The following is a 20,408-nucleotide window of genomic DNA, read 5'->3' on the forward strand; positions in this document are numbered from 1 at the left end:
ACTGAGGAAAGCACAGGTAATGTGCAGGACCTTGGGAGTCCCTTCAAGGACATCTCCAAGTAATGAATCATGTCAACTCAGTAGCACTGTCTTATCATGAAGACATGGTAGGAGTGAGACTAGGAATAATTCCTGCAGCTGCAGTCTATCCACTTAATTGATGTTTGAGCCAAGTGTCCACAGCTGTGGCCTTATCATGCCTTTAGAAGTATCTCTGGTTTCACAGGCCACTACAGGCCTCAGTCAGAGGTTCACTCACTATGAATCAGCTCCTGTCACCAGGCAAGGCATCTAGGCCTAGGACAGACACACAGGTAAACATAGAAAGCCAATTAGTAAAATTTAAATCCTGCTCAGAGCCACTTTGTAGTGGTCTCCAACACCATTGATTAGACTAGTTTTATTGGATCTGATAATACAGTATAATTTCAGTTTTGTAAAAATGTACTTAAACATGCTTTTTTGGCTAGCTAGTGGTTTACTTTGGAGAATGTTTCGGATGCTGCTAAGAAGAATGTGTATTCTGTTGTTATTGGACAGAAGATTATAGGTAGTTATGTATTAAGTCCATTCCTTTGAAGGTTTTGTTGAACTGTGGTATTTCTGTGTGCATTATTTTGTCTAGTTTGTGTTTGTGTGACAGTTAGATATTGAGGTCCCCTATTAGAATTGTGTTGATGGTTATATACTCTTTTATGTCTAGTGATACTTATTTTATGAAGTTGCCATTATTTGGTGCATATTTATTCACGATTGTCAATTCTTGCTGGGTTTTGTCCTTAACCAGTATTTTGTGACCTTTGTCTCTTCTGATCAATTTGGCTTGATGTCCAAATGTCTTATGTCCCTATGTCTTAACATAGCTACTGTTGGTTGTTTTCAGGTTCCCATTGTGTGGAAATTATTTTCCATCATTTGTGTTTTAGTACATGAATTCTTTTATGAATTGAATATGTTTTATATATGCAGCATACCTTTAAAAAGTTTTGGTTTTTGATCCATTCTGCCAATCTCTGTCTTTTTACTGGAGAATTGAGACCACTCACACTTGAGATTTATTACTGAATGGTATTGATTTATTTCTGTCATTGCATTATTTTTCCATTACTGATTCTCTTTAACTGCTTTCTCTGAATATATTCTATTAGATCTTTGTTGTTCTTAGTTGTTTCTGACATCCTTTTCAATCTCCTTTTTTAGTGTACTATAGTTTTCTATGTAAATTTTTTACATTGTTAGGTTGATTCCTAAGTGTTTCATTTTTTGGATGCTGTTGTGAAAGATGTTATTTCCATAGTTTGTCTCTCAGTGAGTTTGTTGTGTACAAGAATGCTTTTGATTTTGAGTATTGACTTTGTTTCCAGCTACTTTGCTGAATTTGCTTATTAACTCTAGTAGTCTTTTGATAGAGTTTTTGTAATCTTCTATGTAGAGTATCATGTCTTGTACAAATAGTGACAATTTAGCTTTTTCCTTTTATTTCTCTCTCTTGTTTAATTGCTCTGGCTAATGATTCCAGAACTATATTGAATAGGAGTTGTGATAATGGAATCCTTGTCTTTGATATGGCAGAAAAATGACAGACTCAAAAAATTAAAAAGGAAGTGCTTTATTAGCTGAGCTCCGCGGCGACACTGTCCCAGAAAACCGTCAGGGAAGTGTGCCCCACTTGAGGGGCTGCAGGGAGTTACAATTGTAGCAATAAACTGCAAGGGGAGGGGTCAGGGTCTCCATAAAAGGCAACTTTGGTGTAGTTTTACAGGGATCAGGGAGGTGAAATAAAGTAATAGGAACCGAAGAAGTTGGTAGAGGGCTATAAAGGAGGGAGGGATATGTCACAAAGTTGCGACCTAACTAGCAATTACACAAATTTATTGGGAAAGTATGAGTCATAAAGGTTTATTGACTAATAAGTACAGCATATTATGAGTTTCTGAGTTTACAATAGTCTTGTTCCTGATTTTAGAGTGAAAGCTTTCAATTTTTGCCCACTTAGTATAATGATGGTTATTGGTTTGCCATAGATGCCTTTTATCAGATTGAGGTAGATATCATCTGTTCCAAGTTTCTGTAGAGTTTTTTTTTTTTAATCACAAATTAGTGTTGGACTTTATCAAAAGCTTTTTCTGCATGTATTGAGATGTTCATGATTTTTTTTCTTGAGCTCTGTTAACATGGTATATTAACTTTATTGATTTGCATATGTTAAACCATCTCTGCATTCCTGGAGTAAAAATCCCACTTGGTCATGATGTATAATCTTGATGATTTGCTGCATTGTATTTGCCAGTATTTTATTGAGAATTTTTGCATTGATGTTCATTAGGAAGATTGGCTTATAGTTCTCCTTTATGGTTGAGTCTTTCATGGTTTTGGTATCAGAGTAATTCTTGCCTCCAGGGATGAGTTAGGGAAGTCTGCTTCCCTTTTAATTCCATTGAAAAATTTGAGGAGTATTGGTGTTAAATCATCTCTGAAATTCTTACAGAATTCAGCTGTGAATCTATCAGGATTTGGGCTTTTCTTTGTTGGTAAATTTATCATCATATTTTTAGCTTAAGTAGTTGATACTGGCTTATTCAAAATTGTTATATTTTCTTGATTGAGCTTTGGTAATTCATATGTTTCTAGAAATGTGTCCATTTCCTCTGTGTTTTCCACCTTATGTGAGTAAAGATTTTCAAAGTTAGGTACTCAAGATCTTTTGAATTTCCATGGGTTCTGTAGTGGTTTTACCCTCTTCATTCCTAATTGCATGAATTTGAGTTTTTTCTTTCTTTTTTTTGATAAGGTTGACTAGAGGTTTATCAGTTTTGTTTATTCTCTCAAAGAACCAGCTCTGTGGTTCATTAATTTTTTGTATTGTTTTCTTAGTCTCACTTGCATTAATTTTTGCTCTGCTCTTTACAATTTCCTCTCTGCTGTGAGCTTTGGGCTGACTTGCTCTTCTTGTTCTAGAAGCTTGAGATGCAGGATTAGGTTGTTTATTTGTGGTGATTCTGTTTTCCGGTTGTGTCTATTCATTGCTGTATATATCCCTCTTAGGACAGCTTTCATTGCGTCCCACAGGTTTTGGTATGTTGTATCTGCATTTTTATTGAATTATAGGTATTGTTTAATTTTTTCTTTAATTTCACTTGTAACTATTGGTTATTCAAGAGGTTGTTACGTGATTTCCATGTGTTTATGTAGATTTTACAGTTTCTCTTGCCATTAATTTCCAGTTTCAATGCACTGTGGTCAGATAATATGCATGAGATCATTTCAGTCCCTTTGCATTTCCTTAAGAATGTTCTACGGCTAATACATGGTCTTTTTTAGAGAATGTCCCATGCGCAGCTGAGAAGAATGTATATTCTCATGTGGTTGAGTGAAACACTCTGTAAATGTCTACTAAGTCCATTTGTTCATAGGTTTGATTCAGTTCTGTTACTTCTTTGCCAACATTTTGTCTATTTGATGTATCTCTTTGTGACGATGGGGTATTAAGGTTCTGCATTACAATTGTGTTACTGCCCAAATCCTGATAGATTCACAGTAACACAATTGATTTTTCATGTCTATTAGTATTTGTCTTATATAGTTTGGTGCTTCGGTATTTGCTGCGTATTTATGAAAAATAGCTCTTCCTTCTTTTTTTTTTTTTTGGTACTGGGTATTTAACTCACGACCTTGTGCTTACCAGGCAGGCGCTTTTGCCACTGAGCTAAATCCTCAACCCCCTATTCCTCTTCCTCTTGAATTATTCCCCTAACAAGTATGTAGTGACCTTCTTTATCTCTTTGGATCATTTTTGGTTTTAAGTTTGCATTGTCAGCAAACTGAACCGTTACCCTTGCTTTTTTCTAGTTTCCTGTTGCATGGAATACTGTTTTCCATCCTTTAATTTTTAGTCTGAGTTTTCTTTTGAGTTAGATTTATTTCCTGTATACAGCATATTGTTGGATCCTGTGTGTTGATCCATTCTGTCAACGTATGTCTTTTTTTTTTTTTTTTTTTTTTTTTTTTTTTTTTTTTTTTTTGGTACCAAGGGTTGAATTTACAACCTCGTGTTTGCCAAGCAGGCACTTAGGATGCTGAGCTAAACCCCTGGCCGAATCATCTTTTAATTGGTGAACTGATATGTAATGGCTCAGTTTTGTCATGTTATTTTCCAGATATTGGTTTCCTGCTTTCCTTCCTTGTTTAATTACTTGCCCTGTCTGGTGGTTTCTTTCTGTTGTTATTCTGTAAATTATTGTCATTTTTATCTCTATCTAGTATATGTTTCAGTACACTTTCTACAAAAGTTGTTTTCTTTCCTGATCACTAGCTGCAATCCTGTCCTCAAGGTCTGAAATTCATTTAAAGGGTTTTTTCAGCTTTCAATAGAATTTTTTATTTCCTGGATGTCTCTTTGAATTTCTTTCATGAATTCTCCTTCTTTCCTGTATCGTTTATTCAGAGTTTCCATCATGTTCCCATGCTACTGTACTTTTTTATTTATGTCTTCTCTAGCTGTGCTGAGCAACTCCTGTAGTGAGGTTGTCATTTCTTTCTTTACCTGAGAGATTATTTCTAATCTGATTTCCTTTATAGCCTCATGGATTTGTTTCTTTGTTTCACTTGCTATTTTTCAAAAATTTCAGGTGTATGACTTCTAATGTCCTCTATTTTGATGTCTCCTGTACTTCTTCCTGATGGACTGGACATTTGAGATTGCATTTTGCTTTTCATTTTCAATCCCACTGATCTCAACTCAGTAGTGTGCATCTTAGGGTCCTACTGTGTGGTTGATGTTTGTCCAATTGCTGGTTCCCATAATGAAGGAGAGAGGCCAGTCACCTGAATTCCTCCTGCAGGGCCTTTGGGTGAGTCCTATATTCTTCCTAGGCAGATATTGATGTAAGCCAACCTTTAGTAGTTCCTGTTTTTACTGTGGCTCCAGGCTGTGACAGATCTACCTGGCTGTAGTGTATTTGCCTCAGCGGGAGCCCTGCTGTTTCACTGGGTGTCTCCTAAGCTCTTTTAATCCTTTCAGGTTGGGGGAGGCCTTGTCAGCACTCTCCTCAACCCCTCTAGTGTTTTCCATATGGAAGAAGGACTCACCCACACTCTTGCCAGACTTGCCAGGATCTTAGAGCGGGGGTAGTGGTGGGGAGTTCACTGCTGCTCCTGTTTACCAACCAAGGTCCTCTATTTAAGGGGGAAACTTACCACACTGTCTCAAGCCCACTGAGGTCCTCTGTGTGGGTGGGGGGTTGTTGAGGCTCCCACCAGCCCACCACAGTTCTGCAGGTGGTGAAATGGGTAGCTAGTTGTCTGTGGGCTGCTGTGGTCTTTTGGCTGTCAGGGAGGAGGTAATGGACCATCATGCTGACCCCAAGGTCTGTGGAATGAGGAGTGGGGGTGAGGCCAGTGTTCTCATTGACCCCTAGGTCTGTGGGGCGAGGCCAGTGTTCCTGCCAGCCCCTAGGTCTCTGGAGCAAGGAGGAGGGGTGAGACCATCGATCTGCAGAGATCCCATGGACCACTAGATCCATGGAGCAAGGAGGAGTGGTGAGGCTGACGATCTGCTGACCTATAGGTCCATGGAACAAGGAGCTATGTTTTTTTGATCTGCTTAGCCAGGGGGCTTTTTATTAATATTGTCTGTAGATTTGTAAATATTTTGTTTTTTAGGCCTATTATCTGTTTAGTTATATCTTTTTTGAGCTTCTCAAGTGCCTTATTGACCTCTTTTTAAATCTCCTCTGTTGCCCTTTTGAAGAATTGAGCTGTCCCTTTTCATTTTCTTTCCCTTGATGCCTCATGGATCAGCTTTGGGGAGTTGGGAGTTTTAGGGGGGAAATTATCAGTACTTTGTCTTCTCACATTTCTGTGTGTGTGTGTGTGTGTGTGTGTGTGTGTGTGTGTACACGCACGTGCCCTCGCTCGCGTGCACCAAGGCTTCTTGAGTATGGTGGAAGGCTTCATTGCTAGTATGAAGACCTCTTTAGTTAATGTTATCAGCTATGCCCTCTGGGAATGGCTAATTATTGGCAGGATTTTTTCCCCAGGATTCAGCTGGTTCCATTTATTTGGAAGGGGAGGCTGCAGTATATTTGGACCATACCATGTCCTCCAGAAAATGGATCACACTATTGTAATGATACAGAGACAATCCAGATATTGTCATGGAGTGAAAAGCAATTGATAGTAACAAGTATGTTACTTTGAGTATAGTAATAAAATCACCTAGGATGATAGTGTCAAAGACTATTTGGATATTGACATACTCAAAGAATGAATAATGTGCCACCCTTAACTATAGAAATGAGATATATAATTAAATATGAACTCTGGTTCTCTTATATAAATCTTTTGCCTTTTAATTAAATATAAACACTAAGGCAAAAGTGATACTGACCTATAGTAAATGTCTACTAAATGGAACTTCACCTCCACTAACAATAGAATGATATTCAACAGTAATGGCATAGAATTCACTGGCTATCTAAAGTTTCATAAAGTATAATAGTTTAAATAGTAAAGATAGAGAAAGTGGGAAACTGGAAAATGAGAAATGAAAAATTTGAAAAACTGACGAATGGAAGATGAAAAAAAGAAAAGTTAGATAGGGGATTGTATCGAGGAATAAAAGGAAACTGATTATAGAAGAAAACAGTAACAAGAAAGAATAAAAAAAGAAAAGGAAAACAGAGAAAAAACTTAAGATTGAATAAAAAGTAATGCTTTGGTGTTTTTGAATGAGTGATTTCTTTCCAGCTTCTGTATTCTTGCAATTCAGTAAATCATTATTTTCTCTATCTAGATGTAGGGCCGTTGGGCCCCTCCGTCCATTCACCTGAGACTGTGATAACTGTTCAAGCTAAAATATATCCTTGCTTATATTGGTAAATAGAAAAAGCAGTGAGCTCTTATCTCTGCCTGATGTAGACTGAGAGGCTGGGGTTCTAGCTGACTTTTGGACTTACTGTCAGTGTTCCCTGGGCTTGGTAGCTCACTACAGAAGGCCAGGTGTGTGTCCTTTTCTTGGCCTGAGTTTAGGCTTCTCCAGAGGTTTATGTCTAGCTTGCAGCCTCCATGGTGGTCTTTCACAGCTTTCTCACAGCCAGTCATTTTGGGAGGGTAACACTGGAATCCATGAAGCATGTAGCCATGTTCATTCTTTCTTCCTTGGTCTGCTGGCCCTCAGTGCTTACCTTTTTCCCTGAGCATTGGCCGTGTCCATGATTGGGTCAGTTAGTCTTTTGCTACCAGGGAGAAGCAAAATGTAAAGATACATTAGAGTTGGGAAATGGTTGTGAAAGAGTTTTAGCCCAGACAGGACACTGTAGTGGGTGAAGCCTTAGAGGCAGAACCAAGGAGCTCCTATCTCCCCCACCCCTAGGAATTTACCTGTGACTCCATCTTCCCCGCCCCTAGGAATTTACCTATGGCACCAAACAAAGACCAATGGGCTACCTGTGCATCCCTGATGCTCCCTTAGATTCCACCCCAAACCGAGGCTACTTATATACCCTGCACGCCACGTGACCGCCAGAGAGAAAGCCAGACTCCAGCGGTCGGGTTGTTTTGGTTTTCTCTCTGCACCGTCTCAGAATAAAGGCCTCTTTTGTTTTATACTTCTCATCTTTTGGATATAATCTTATCATGTTGCAGCTGGGTTGTGGTGTAGTGGCAGCAACTTGCTTATTACACTTGCTTGAATGTCAAACAAGTGTTGATACTAAGGTGAGATTCATCAGTCATGGATTAGAATTTTAAGTGTGTTACCTGTAACAAAGCAATAGGAATGGAAAAACATTGATGAGGAAGAGAAAGATTCATGGATGAGGAGGTACATAGTTGATTTTAGCTGTGTTGTGGGAGAGAAAGCTTTAAGTTAGCAAAAGGAATGTAGCCTGTGGACATTTAGCTATCTCAGTTATATTTCTGAGGCCAGCAGGAGTTGGAGATGAGTTGGGAATTATGAGCTCTGTAGAACTCCTGCGTCTAATATTTATGTGGAGGCTGGGACCACCACAGGAATTGCTATAAGCCTAGGAGGACATGAGGAAGTATGTTATACAGAATGCCAAGGGAAGAACGTGTTCCATCCAGGAAGATCTCATCAGCTGTTTTAAATTCAGAGGACCTATATTTATATATTATATTTGGCATCATGCAATTATTTCTAATTTTTCACTATAGTAGCTTTACTGATTTACTGAAAGAGCATATACTATTAGACAAACAAACAAAAAAGTGTCCAGAGGCTTTGGAAACAAGAAGGTACTATAACCACAGCATGAGAGGAGTAATGGAATGATGTCGGTGGAGATCATATGAGTGTGAATAGAGGGTTGTGTTAAATCTAAGGAATTGAATGCTAAGTGTGCATGAGCGACTTTTTTTTAAAGCTTGGAAAGGAAATATTATTGATTCAAAGACACATTTGTTGAGCATTTACTATATATCAGGTATTGTTACTCTGATAGCTCAGACCCCGGAATAAAATCCAAGGAAGCAAGGAATTAAAATTTAGGGAGCAAGGCTTTATTTTAGGCCAGGCCTGGTGATGTCGCCTCCGGGAGCCAATATGGAAGACTCTGCAACTCACAGCTAAAGGGCAGGGCTTTTATCTTGTAAAACCGCACACAGCTGCTGGTCTCACAATGCAAGGGTGGGGGGGTGGGTTTGTGGTGCACTACAGAACAGGAACTTGGTGTTTACATTTCTTGGGAAGAGCAAGGTTCAGGTAAGGAATGGGCTATGAAAGCCGAAAACCACAGGTATGTTGCGAACTTTGACACAGTTTGATAGCTCCTGGGCTTCTTGGTATTTCCTGTAATTTCCTTGTAGTTAAACGTTTCTTAAGCAACAGCACATTTTATTACAGGTAGGCAGAAGGGGGTGGGGTTTTAAAGCTAAAAACCGCAAAGCTATCGACCTGTTTCAGATAACATTCTTGGTACATTCTGATGCTCTCTGCGGTTAAACATTTTCCTGGAACGTCACACCTCGCAGAAGCATGTGGAAGGGGGTTGGGGGATTTACAAGGAGCTGAAACTTAAAAGTCTTTACTGGAAATGGAATTTTAATCTCTATTGAAACGGCACATACAGAACACGAAGGAGGCGCATTGGTTAGAACTAGGCTACAACAGTTTACAGGTACTAGAGAAACTCATTGAAAAAACAGCCCAAGCCTCTTTATTTCATTTTGAGTAATAAAGGAACAAGCTATGTAGATACCTGAAGGAAGAGCCTTGCAGTCTTAGAGGAAAGTGTAAAACCTCTAAAGGTGATTGGTTGCCTTGTTTAAGGGAGGAGTGTAACTGAAGAAAAATGAATAGGGATAAAAGTAGTAGGGAACAAGACTAGAAAAGTGGCTTGGGGCATTGTATGCTGACTCCATGTTTTATTAATACAAATTACTGTGGTAATGGTGATGGGAAAACCTTAAAGGGTGAGGAGCAGAAGAATGATATAATTAAAATTTTATTTTAAAAGTGCTTTTCTGGGGGGCTGGGGATTTAGCTCAGCGGCATAAACTCCTGCCTTGCAAGCAGGCAGTGATGAGTTCGATCCCTAAAAACGAAAAAAACAACAACAAAAAAAGTGTTTTTCTGGCTGCTGTATGAGTACACGTGTTTGGCAAGCAGTAATAAAGCTATTTTGATAGTCCAGGCAAAAGATGATCGTTTGGATTAAAATTATGGCAATAGAAGTTGTTAGAGATAGTAGATTCTTTAGATATGTTCAAGGATTTGCAGATGAATTCTTTGTGATGGATACAGATACTGATAGAACAATCAAGATTCTTTGCTTGAATCAACTGAGTATATTTTTAGTGAAAGATTATTGGAAGAATAGATTTGAGAGAAAAATCTAGATTTCAGGGTTGGGCATGATGCATTTTAAATGAGTTTGTTATGTAAGAAGATATCTTAGTTGGAAATGTGATTCTGTAGTTGAGGGAACTAGTTGGGTTGCAGATGATTGGGAATTGAAAGCATGCAGATGGTAGTTCAAAGTAGTGAAACTAAAAAATGTAAAATAGGGAATGTTTGAGGGCTCAGGATATAGGTCAGTGACCTAGTGTTTGCCTAGCGTGCATGAGGCCCCTGTGTTCAATTCTCATTACTGAAAAACAAACCAAAACAACAACAAATAAAAGGAAAAAGCAGTAAATGAATAAAATCAAGAACTAAAGAGATATTGACTATTGATGTTAAGGGTACACCAGTGTTTAGAGCTCAGAAAGATGAGAAAATTGTAAAGAGAAGTAAGGTCAGTAATCAGGAAGTATAGGGGCAGTAGTATTTAGAGGTGAAGAAAATGATTTCAGTGTGGGTGTGGGTGGGGGATTGTTAGCAGTTTTGAAGTTTTCTGAGAATTGGAGTAAGGTGAAGATCTGTTATTAACATTTAGGTTTGATAGAGTAGAAGCCATTAGTAACCTTCCCAAAGTCAGCTTTGCTGTACATAAAATTAGTTGGAACTGGTTTAGGAGAAAATGGTAGCACACAATTTGAGTTTGATTGTAGACAACAATTTCAAGGGATTTTGCAGTAAATGGAACTAGAGATATGAATGCAGACTAAAGATTGGAAGGTAGGAAGATGAGGTAATTCTTATTATTGTTTCTGTTATCTTCATGGAATTAGAGGTGATGCTATTGCCTGAATAAAAGGAAGGAAGAATGGGTGTTTGAAGCTCAACAAGAAAGAAATAGGTGTGAAGCAATGATCTTAAGAGTGGGAACTGTGGATTAATTGTAGAGGGTTCATTTGAGATGTGTCATGAATTTAAACTCAAATAAGTCATCATTTTTAAAATTTTTTTATTTTCAACTGAACATTTACCTGCTTGGATGTAGGCTTCAAATCAGCAAAAAGGTGGGTTGGGTTAGAGATTTTGACTGATAAGTTCCATCGATGGTGAGGGACGCGCCAGGGAGTTGAGAATCTATATGTCAAAGCAATGATTATCATAATGTAGACAAGAAAGGAAAGTAAAGAAAGGTGGATAGTGGAAACACAGACATTAATAGATAAGGAAAATTGGTAGGGGCAATGGATTTGTTTCTGAAAATGCCAAAGAATTATATTGGGAAAAGAAATTGGAAGGAAAGGCATGCTAGTGTTCAGGGGTTTTGGAATATTTATAATTGAAGTTTTGAAGTGGTGGTTTTTATTAGGTAATTGTAAGATCAAGGGTATAATTGTGGGAATGAGTGACTAACACTAGTTACGAAAAAGATTTTTGGAAATGGAAGGGTCAAGGAACAGAAAGGGGCACACTCTGAGGAGTACTTCCCTGGGTCTTTGTTAGGGTTTATATCTGGCTGTCCCTCTAAAGCCTTATGCAGTCATGCACACAGACTTGTAGGGTTTATGACTGATTCATGGTCCAATACTGAGATTGTGGGTGTGAATGCTATACTCCCACTAGGGTGGGTAGACTACGTACAATATAAGGGATAGAAAGAGTTTTCTGTAGCACTCTCCTCCTTTTTTGTTTGTTGCTTTGGCTGTTTTCTGCTGCCGTGAATTTTTGCATCTGCCATGAGCCACCCTGCCCCGGACCCAACAGATTGTGGACTGAAACCTCCACAAACTGTTAGCTACATAAACCTTTTCTTTCTTCATTTTGGGTGCCAAGTATTTTGTTTCAGCAGTGAGAAAAAAGTACCCAACATAGAATTTGATACAAGAAGTGGGATCATTGCTGTTACTATATTGACCATGTTTTTCAAGAGCCTTTAGGGATGGCTTTTGAGAAGACTTTGAAAAGGTTCACCGATGTCACCTTAAAGAGCAGAACTGGAACACTTTAGGCTGTTCTGTATGGGAGATTCTGGTCAGAGCTGTAAAGACCAGAATACTGATAGAAATCTTGTCAGTAAAGAACACGTTCAGGAAGTTTCTTCTGGGAAGAAGGACTGCATTGGCTGCTGGAGTTCAGATGATGTATGTTCTGGCTTGGCAGAAAGTTTATGTGCATTTTGCTCATGTCTAGAGATTTTGCCTGAAACTAAAATTAAGACTGGTAGCCTAATTAATCTGGTGCAAAAAATTTTAAGGTAATTGAATGTTGAGATGGTGACATGGTTATTGTTGGCAGCTTTTAGCCAGATCTGTGTTGCAAATTAAGAGCAGAGAGCCCAGTAGGATGATTCAAAATGTGAGTTTGCCCAGCAAGGAAGGTTTACAGCTTTGAACCACAAAGATAGAGCTGAGAAGATACTGATTGCTGAGAAAGAACAAGAGATTATAAGAAGACAGCCCGAGGGTCTTATAAGAAGCAGCAATCTCCATCCTTTACAGCCTCAAAAACTGCAAAAGTGTAAGACTTTGCTTTGAGGAGAAAGCTGCAGAGCACCATGTTTCAGAATAACAGTAGCCCCATTATGTTCCACATTGGGCATGGTGGCCACACTAGATTCCAAAATGCCTGTGGTTGCATCAGGTTCAAGAATGGTGGCAGCCTAGAGAATTTGTTCCTCCAAATTGGATTCAGGGTGCTTAATGATTCAGGCACTTGAACCTGTAGCCAAGAAAGAAGAAAGCCTGGCTACTGCTCCCGCTGGCAAAAGACCAAGGTAGCTTGACTTATCGGTCAAAATATCTAATCCAACCCACCTTTCTGCTGATTTGATGCCTACATCCAAGCAGGTAAATGTTCAGTTGAAAATAAAAAAAAATTTTTTTTTGCGCCAGATTAATTAGGCTATCAGTCTTAATCTTAGTTTCAGGCAAAATCTCTAGACATGAGCAAAATGCACGTAAACTTTCTGCCAAGCCAGAACATATATCATCTGAACTCCAGCAACCAATGCAGTCCTTCTTCCCAGAAGAAACAGAGCAGATGCTAAAATCTTCAACAGATAAAAGATGTGATTTTGAGATCACAGGGTAAATATAGAAGCAGAAATAACAGGTTACATAGTCCTGGGTTCAAAGGACCCATAGTGGTGGGTTCAGAGGAGCTGAACTTTATAAAGACTGAATAAAAGTGGTTAGAAGAAATTCTAAGAAAGGGATGAGTTTGGGGATGAAGGGCAGGTTTTGTACTGTTAATGGAGAATGGTGTAACAGAGATAATGAAATTAGCTATTTGGGAGATGATCACTGATAATAAAGGCTTGCATTTTATTTTAGTGATACCTAGTAATGAAAGCAATGTAGAGTTGACTTTGGGTAAGGTTATATTTAGTAAACTCTGTCAAGTAGCAACCCACATCGTTTTATCTGATATAGAAATAGTGCACAAGGGTTCAGATTTTTCTTTCTACCTTTTTCTGGCTAGGTCAATAACCAGTAAGTTGAAGGATACATGAGTGCAGATTACTTGAAGAGCAAAAATTTGAAAGGAAAGGAAATGACTGAGGTCATTTGGGGATTAAATAAGGAAACCTTTTTTGTTGGAATTCAGTTAAGGAATTAAAATGAAAATCTGAACTTATACTTTCTAAATGAGTGGCTAAAGTTTCTCTTCTTTGTAGTTTGAAAAATTAACACTGATTTTCTTTTTTTTTCCCCTCCACCAGGGGAGGAAATCCTACCTAGTGAAATAATGAAACAGTTGACTGCAATCTCCAGAGAGGTGATGGATCTGGTTGAGCATTTTCCTGACACTTACAGAAAATTGGAAAATCCACAGAGGTTGTATATTGTATTTTTATCAGTTCTTTTTAAAAATTTTTATCAGTTCTGTTTGTTCTTATTCCTGTATGTGAATAATTTTTAATTTTTATCAGTTCTGTTTGTTCTTATTTTCCTGTATGTGGATAATTAACTGTTCATTAAGGTAGACTCATACATATATACTTGAATATATGCATACAGACTGATTTGTGGATTTTGGAAATCTGTTTAAGAGCAATCTTTAATTATTTTTATAGTTTGATCAGATGAAGTCTATAAATCAAAACAAGTTTTATATTTAGTAGCTTCATTTTTGGTGGGGCTACGCTTTATTTTACCTAGAGTACATTATTAGAACAAAAGACATGCAAAGCTTAGAAATTGTTTATAGCTAAAGCACTAGATAACTTGAGATATTTGGACCAAATATTCTTTAAGTATTAATAGCCCTTGGATTATGGCTCATATGTAGCTCACTCTTCTTGGGACCAGACCTTTCTCTGTTCTTAATTACTGAGTGATTTCTTTGTTAAATCTCTAAAAGCAGGAATGTTCCTGAACAAGTGAACAGATGCAATGTGATAATGTAATTCTGAGGCAAAGAATACTTTTTAGAAATGAGAAGTTAGTTGGATTAAAACTAATACATTATGTAGAATTAAATGTAATTCATATATCACTTTGTCATATAAGAAAATACAATGTTAATGTATTCTTTTTTGGATGATATTTGTTATGGATTTTGATTGAAAGATTTAACAAGGTGGTATTGAATTTCAGCTCTTTCTTAACATAATTTTTGCCCTCTACCAATTTGTTTAGTAATTTTTATGTAACTGAAAATTTTTAAAAGATGTAACTTTCAAATGGAAAAGGTATCAATAAGGCTGTTTCTTACTAATATTTTCATTTTTCTATGAAATTAGAAAAACCACCATTTATGTGATTTTTATGTGACATTTCAGAAATATGTACTAGCAATTAAAATATATACCTAGTGTAAATCACATATGATTTGCTTCATAATATCAAAGCTAAATAACATTTTCTTAATATGTGGGAAAGGAAAATACTGTGTCTTATAAAGTTTTAGTATATAGACAAGAACTAGTCAAATCTTTTGTTTTTTGCGTAAGTCTACAGTAAATCCTAACATATTTAAATTATACCTCAGAAACTTAGGAGAGAACAGAAAAGATCTTTGAACAGTCCCATTATATGCCATAAGTTTCAGACTCACTTTCTACATTTCCAGTGGAGTGCACGAGGACACCTTCAGAGTACTTTTGACTTTTTTATAGATACAATTTGAGAAGTTTGGGTATCTGATTAAAATGAAAATGACAGGAGTTAAGTAGTGAAATGTGCATGATAGCAGCTGGAAGTGACATCTGGCAATCTGTGAAGGAATGGGCTTTTGTTTTTTAAAGGGGAGTGTACCAGGGATCCCAGGAGTACATCCTTATCCTTTTTATTTTATATTTGGGACATGATCTCATTAACTTTCCTAGGTTGGTCTTGAGTTTGAGATTGTCCTACCTCTGCTTGCCTCATAACTTGGATTATAGGCATATACTGCCTTGCCTGTGTCAAAGAACCAGGAACTCTTACAATAGAGCACTTTTAGGTTTACAGAAGAATAGCTTTATGCTTATTGGACTCAGAGAGTTCACTGAATATAGTATTGCTTAATCATTGATTTAGATTCAGTATATATCTGTTGTTCTCTTGTCATTGTACATTATATTCTGATAAGAGCTAAAGCTGTCTGCAGTCAACTGGTATACCTAATAATAATCCTAAAAAAAGTAGGAAATGTTCTCTGTGCCTCATTGAAGAAAGCAGGAAAGCCCTTGATATTTGTTAAGAGTGAATATTAGGTATCTTAGATGAAACATGTCATCCTCTAATGTTAGTGAAGGATAAATGAATTCTTAATAACTTTGTGGGTAGATCTGTGCCACTGTTGCTGTGTTTATATGTCAACAGCATTCTCTATAGAGGTAATGAACTGTCTTCCTACCAAACTACTGTATGTACAAGGTTCTTTTAGTTAAATAGCTGTGTATAATGCTAAATATTCTTTATGATTTACAAAATTTTAAAATACAAAAACTGTGGTTTTATTTTTTGATATTTTAATTTTGCTGTTGGTTTTGTTTGTGTTAATGTGGATTTGCGACTTAAACTTGAGCTCATCTTGGAATACTGTGGAAATAACTCTTGAAATGACCCGGCTTATTGATAGTTTATTAGCATGTCATAGCAGATCTTTATTTGAATCATTAGTATAAAATTTTAAAAAGCTTTTCAGATTTTATTATTGATTTTAAATACTGAAAATTTAGAAAACCTAGAAAGCAATAATTGCATGGTTAAATATGTCTTGCTCCTCATTGTACTCCCTTTACCATCTCTAATTTAGGATTTTATGAAGTACTAAAAAATTGCTTTAATGAGACCTATAACTAGTAGATAAGATAGTGTGTCTTATTTTATATTCTAGAGTGGTTTTCCATTATGATTGATCAGGGTTAGTGACTGTGGTGTTCTGCCACTTAATGGCATTTAGTTAAAACATTGCATATTTATTTATTTATTTTTGTCTTTTTGAGACAGGGCCTCACTATGCAGTTCAGGCTGGCCTTGGACTCACTTTGTAGCCCAGGCTGGTCTTGAATTTGCAACTATCCACCTGTGTCAGCCTCCCAAGTGCTGGGATTCCAGGCGTGTACCACAACGCCTGGCTTTTAATTTTGTATTTATTTCTTTATTGAAAACATTGCAGCTGAACTAAATATAATTCATATGCCATTTTTTCATATGAATGTTATATCTTCTCATTTGTTTTATTTGCCTACTAATGGAAAAGGTTTTTTTCATGTTTTAAAGAATATGTGTTCATTTTATACATTTTTGAAGACATAAAACTATCGTTTTCAAAGTACAGTGTAAAATCTGTTGCCTTTGAGACTTTTCAGTAATGAAAAGTTAGGTAGAATATTGGATCATAATCTGTTTCTTTTAACTGAACATGTTTATACTGGCTGAGACCGCTGGCACCAGCTTATATGTGGGCATAACCTATCATCCTGACAACTACTACAGCGCCCACCACGACACCTCTCTCCAGCAGGAAGCAGTCTAAGATGAACACTACCCCTGCTCACCCATAAATCAAAAAGATGAGAATGACAGATTCTGCTAGCTTTGGGCTTAAATATCTGTAACATGACATTCACCCAATTTGGTACTGGACCCAGAGAAGCAACTTAGCTCTCTAAGAGTAACTTCTGTGTTCTCCTTATTTCAGAGATAAACCTCTTGCTTCCTTTTAGCGCATGTGCTGAGCCCTCCCGAATCCCAAGACTCTACAACTACCTAAGCCTCCAGCCCAAACCCCAGTAAATTGTTGTTTCCTGCTTTGCACAGGCAGATGCTCCTTCAAATCAACTGTTAACAGTCATTTTGCCCACCTTCCAAATTCCTTCCCCAGCCAGAACTGATAAAAGTAACTCCACTTATTTGTTCTTGCTGAGAGCATTTATATTTCTTTTAACTCTCCTGTGCCCACGTTAAAGGCCTCTCTGATCTTAGCCTTCTCTCTGTTTCTCTGCATACCTCAGACTGAGTGATAAAATACTCAAACAATATTAATCTGTGTTCTAAACATTTTGATCCACATCGGTGCTTATTTATTAAATGTAGACTGCTGATTGGAATGTATCTTGTTTAGACTATATTCATGTTGTTTACAATTTCTACTTAGTTTCTTTAAAATGGAATGAAAAATTATGACATTTGAAGCAATCTGAATGGAGAGTTCTGAAATTTTTGTAACTTTTCTCTATACTTTTATACTTACTTTGGCTATGGGTGATCAAATAACTTTTAAAATTTATTTTATTTTATTTTTTTTGGTACCAGACATCGAACTCACGACCTCACGCTTGCCAGGCAGGTACTGTGCCACTGAGGTGTATCCCTGGTCCTCAAGCAACTTTTTTTAAAAAGGAAATGTGCTAAATCTCTCCAGTGTGTTCAGTGTCAACTTTTATATTGTTTGTTACATGTCATTGATTTACTTTATGTTTAATTAAATTAATTGCAAAAAATAATATAGCTGGTATGAACAGTTTGGGATCAAATATGACTAATTCTGTGTGAGCATGCAAATCAATGCTTGAATGCAGAAGTTCCTGCCTGTACTAGAGAGTAACTATCAATTCTTATCATGAGGCATTAGGAAGGAAGAACAGATATAATCCAATGAGCCTTCTAAGCGGTTGTAAAAACCTTTTATGTATTAAAAAGCTTTTAAACTTGTCCTTATAGTTAATGTAATTAAAGTTTAATCTTCTTAAAAATTTTATAGGGTTCCTATAATATTGAAGAATATTTCAGAAAATCTATATTCACTGAGGAAGATGATATTTGCCTCTGCTGATGCTGAGCCTGAACTGAGGTCCCACAAGAATGTTCACTTGCTATCATTGGAGGATTCAACTGGTGATGGACAACAACAGGAACAAACTAGAAAACAGAACAGTTTTACCAAAGTTAAAGCTGAAACACGAGACACAACATTTGACAGTTTAATTAAACACAGTGGAGAAGATGTACTTGGAAATGCAGTGAAACAAGAGGATGATGGCTTTGAAGATGGAATAAATGACAGAGAACTGAAAGAAGATATGGAAAGAGCTTGTTTGATGTCATTAGATATTACAGAATATGACCTCCAAATGTTGGAACAGCAGGCTCAAGAAACACATTCCCGTAATGTTTCTTTTCAGTCTGCTGAGGTACTAAACAAAGTGAAGACATACTCTTTACCTTCGTAGTAGGGGCTAACTTCTGTAGAGGCATATAGTAAATAACGTAAACCTTGTGGGACATAAACTTTCTGCCTCACACTGTCCATTGCATCTTTGTAGTGTGAAAACAGCCTTAGGCAAATGTGCCTTCTGTTTTTCAGTAAATCTTATCTACAAAGACAGTCAGTGGACCATGTTTGGCTTATGAGTCATTGTTGGCCACTCCTTACTTAATATAATAAACAGCATTGTAAAATTCTGTAGTGTTAATAGACATTTATTATGTTACTGTTTTACAATTTATTATGCTTTCTACATAGTAGATATGTCTGCTTTTTAAAAATTCTTTGCATATATGCTAATATTCACTTTTTACACTTGATTCTTTGGAGGCAGCTTTTATTTGCTCACACAGAAATTCTTGTTAAGATGAGAGGATTTTTTAAAAACAAATACTTGATTTTTTGCTTAATACTAGTTGTTACAGTCATCTGGAGAGTAAATAACTTATTTTTTTCTTAATTTCTAAATTTTACTTGTTTTTTCATTAGTAGAAATTAATTAAGATACTCATTTTCTAGAATTTTACATTTTCTTGCAATAAATGTTTAGATTTTGAAAGCCATTTTAATAGTATTATTTTCTCATTTTTTTTAACAGAAACAAAATTTCTAATGGAGAAATTTTCTGTTTTGGTAATCGTATTAGTAACTCTTTCCATTAGTCTGTGAATGCATTTTGTTTTAAAATTGTTTACAAAATACTCTCAAAGCATTTGAAAAATAGGTTCCCTCTTCATTAAGTCTCTCTTTTGCTAACATCTGTGTTACACTTTAATTTTCCAAAGATTTCTTGTTCGATATATACATTCAAAATTATATATTTCATGTATAGAATTATGATCATGATTTCATAACTTACCTTATAGACCAGTTACTGCCATTTATTAATGATAATTAGTAGCATTTTTCCTTTAGTCACTAAAGACCTTATCTAAAAAGTAAGAGAATTTCTCTCTGTAAAAACTTTAAACTTTTTTTAACCTAACATTTGCGGATTAAGACTATATTTCTTTATCTTCTTTCATTTTAAGTGTTAGGCATTTTGGGGGGCATCTTTTTTGGGTTATGAATTTCTTTGTGTGGATTTGCATGCTTTTGGGCACTTACTTCCTGAAGCTTGGCAAATTATTAAGATTCCTCATACCCAAACTTATGTAACAGACTAAATAAGTAACGTATCTGACAATTTCTTAAATTTATGTAGATGCTGTTTGTAAATATTTATCTGTTCAAAGATAGGCAGTCATACCAACTTTAATTTTTAAATCAGTTGCTCTAAAAAACAATTACAGTTCTTGACTTTTTTTATGGTACTGGGAATAGAATCTAGGGTCTTGGCATTGAGCTACATCACCAGCCAGTTTTATTTTTTATTTTGAGATAGAATTTTACTAAGTGGCTAAATTGCCCAGATGGGCTCAGACTTGTTATCTTCTTGTTGCAGCCTCCCGGAGTGCTGGGGTTATAGGTGTTTATCACCACCGATAAAATTTTTTTTCAACATTTGATATTGTTTATCCATAGTTGAACTTTTAACTTTTTGCTCTAGAGTAGGAATTTTATTTCAAGTCTGTTAAGCTAAATTGTGTAAGTTTTTAGCTATCTTTCTTTCCCTTTGGTTCTTGGTTTTTCTGGGCATTCCTTCTTCTTCCCACTTTTCTTCTGTCTGTCTTATAAACATATAAATATGATTTGTACATTTATCTATTCAGAGAAGAGGAGAGATGGCTTAAGATAGGTAGCATGGTAAACTTTGTTTTGTGGAAAAGAGGGTAATGAATTACTGGAAATTAATTTTGAAATAATTTTTTTTAAAGCATTTGTCTCTGAATGATAATGAGCAAGAATCATCTTATATAATTGAAAGCGATGAAGATTTAGAAATGGAGATGCTTAAGGTATATTTAAAATTATT

The 20,408-nt window shown here is 36.4% G+C and overlaps 1 protein-coding gene across 5 annotated transcripts in view; it reads left to right on the plus strand.

Moving 5' to 3' along the window:
- The window catches only part of Wrn (WRN RecQ like helicase), a 151,251-nt gene that overhangs the window by 44,542 nt on the left and 86,301 nt on the right, over window positions 1-20,408 (plus strand). For all 5 annotated transcript variants that reach the window (XM_063239798.1, XM_063239799.1, XM_063239800.1 and 2 more), the window contains 3 exons: window positions 13,518-13,632; window positions 17,990-18,419; window positions 20,311-20,391. In XM_063239798.1, coding sequence (XP_063095868.1) covers window positions 13,518-13,632; window positions 17,990-18,419; window positions 20,311-20,391 — 626 coding nt within the window. The remainder of the gene's footprint in view (window positions 1-13,517; window positions 13,633-17,989; window positions 18,420-20,310; window positions 20,392-20,408) is intronic.

This window comes from Cavia porcellus, unplaced genomic scaffold (genome assembly GCF_034190915.1).
Source record: "Cavia porcellus strain 051 isolate PalLab524CR breed Dunkin Hartley unplaced genomic scaffold, mCavPor4.1 scaffold_29, whole genome shotgun sequence".
In the NCBI taxonomy this organism is placed as follows: domain Eukaryota; kingdom Metazoa; phylum Chordata; class Mammalia; order Rodentia; family Caviidae; genus Cavia; species Cavia porcellus.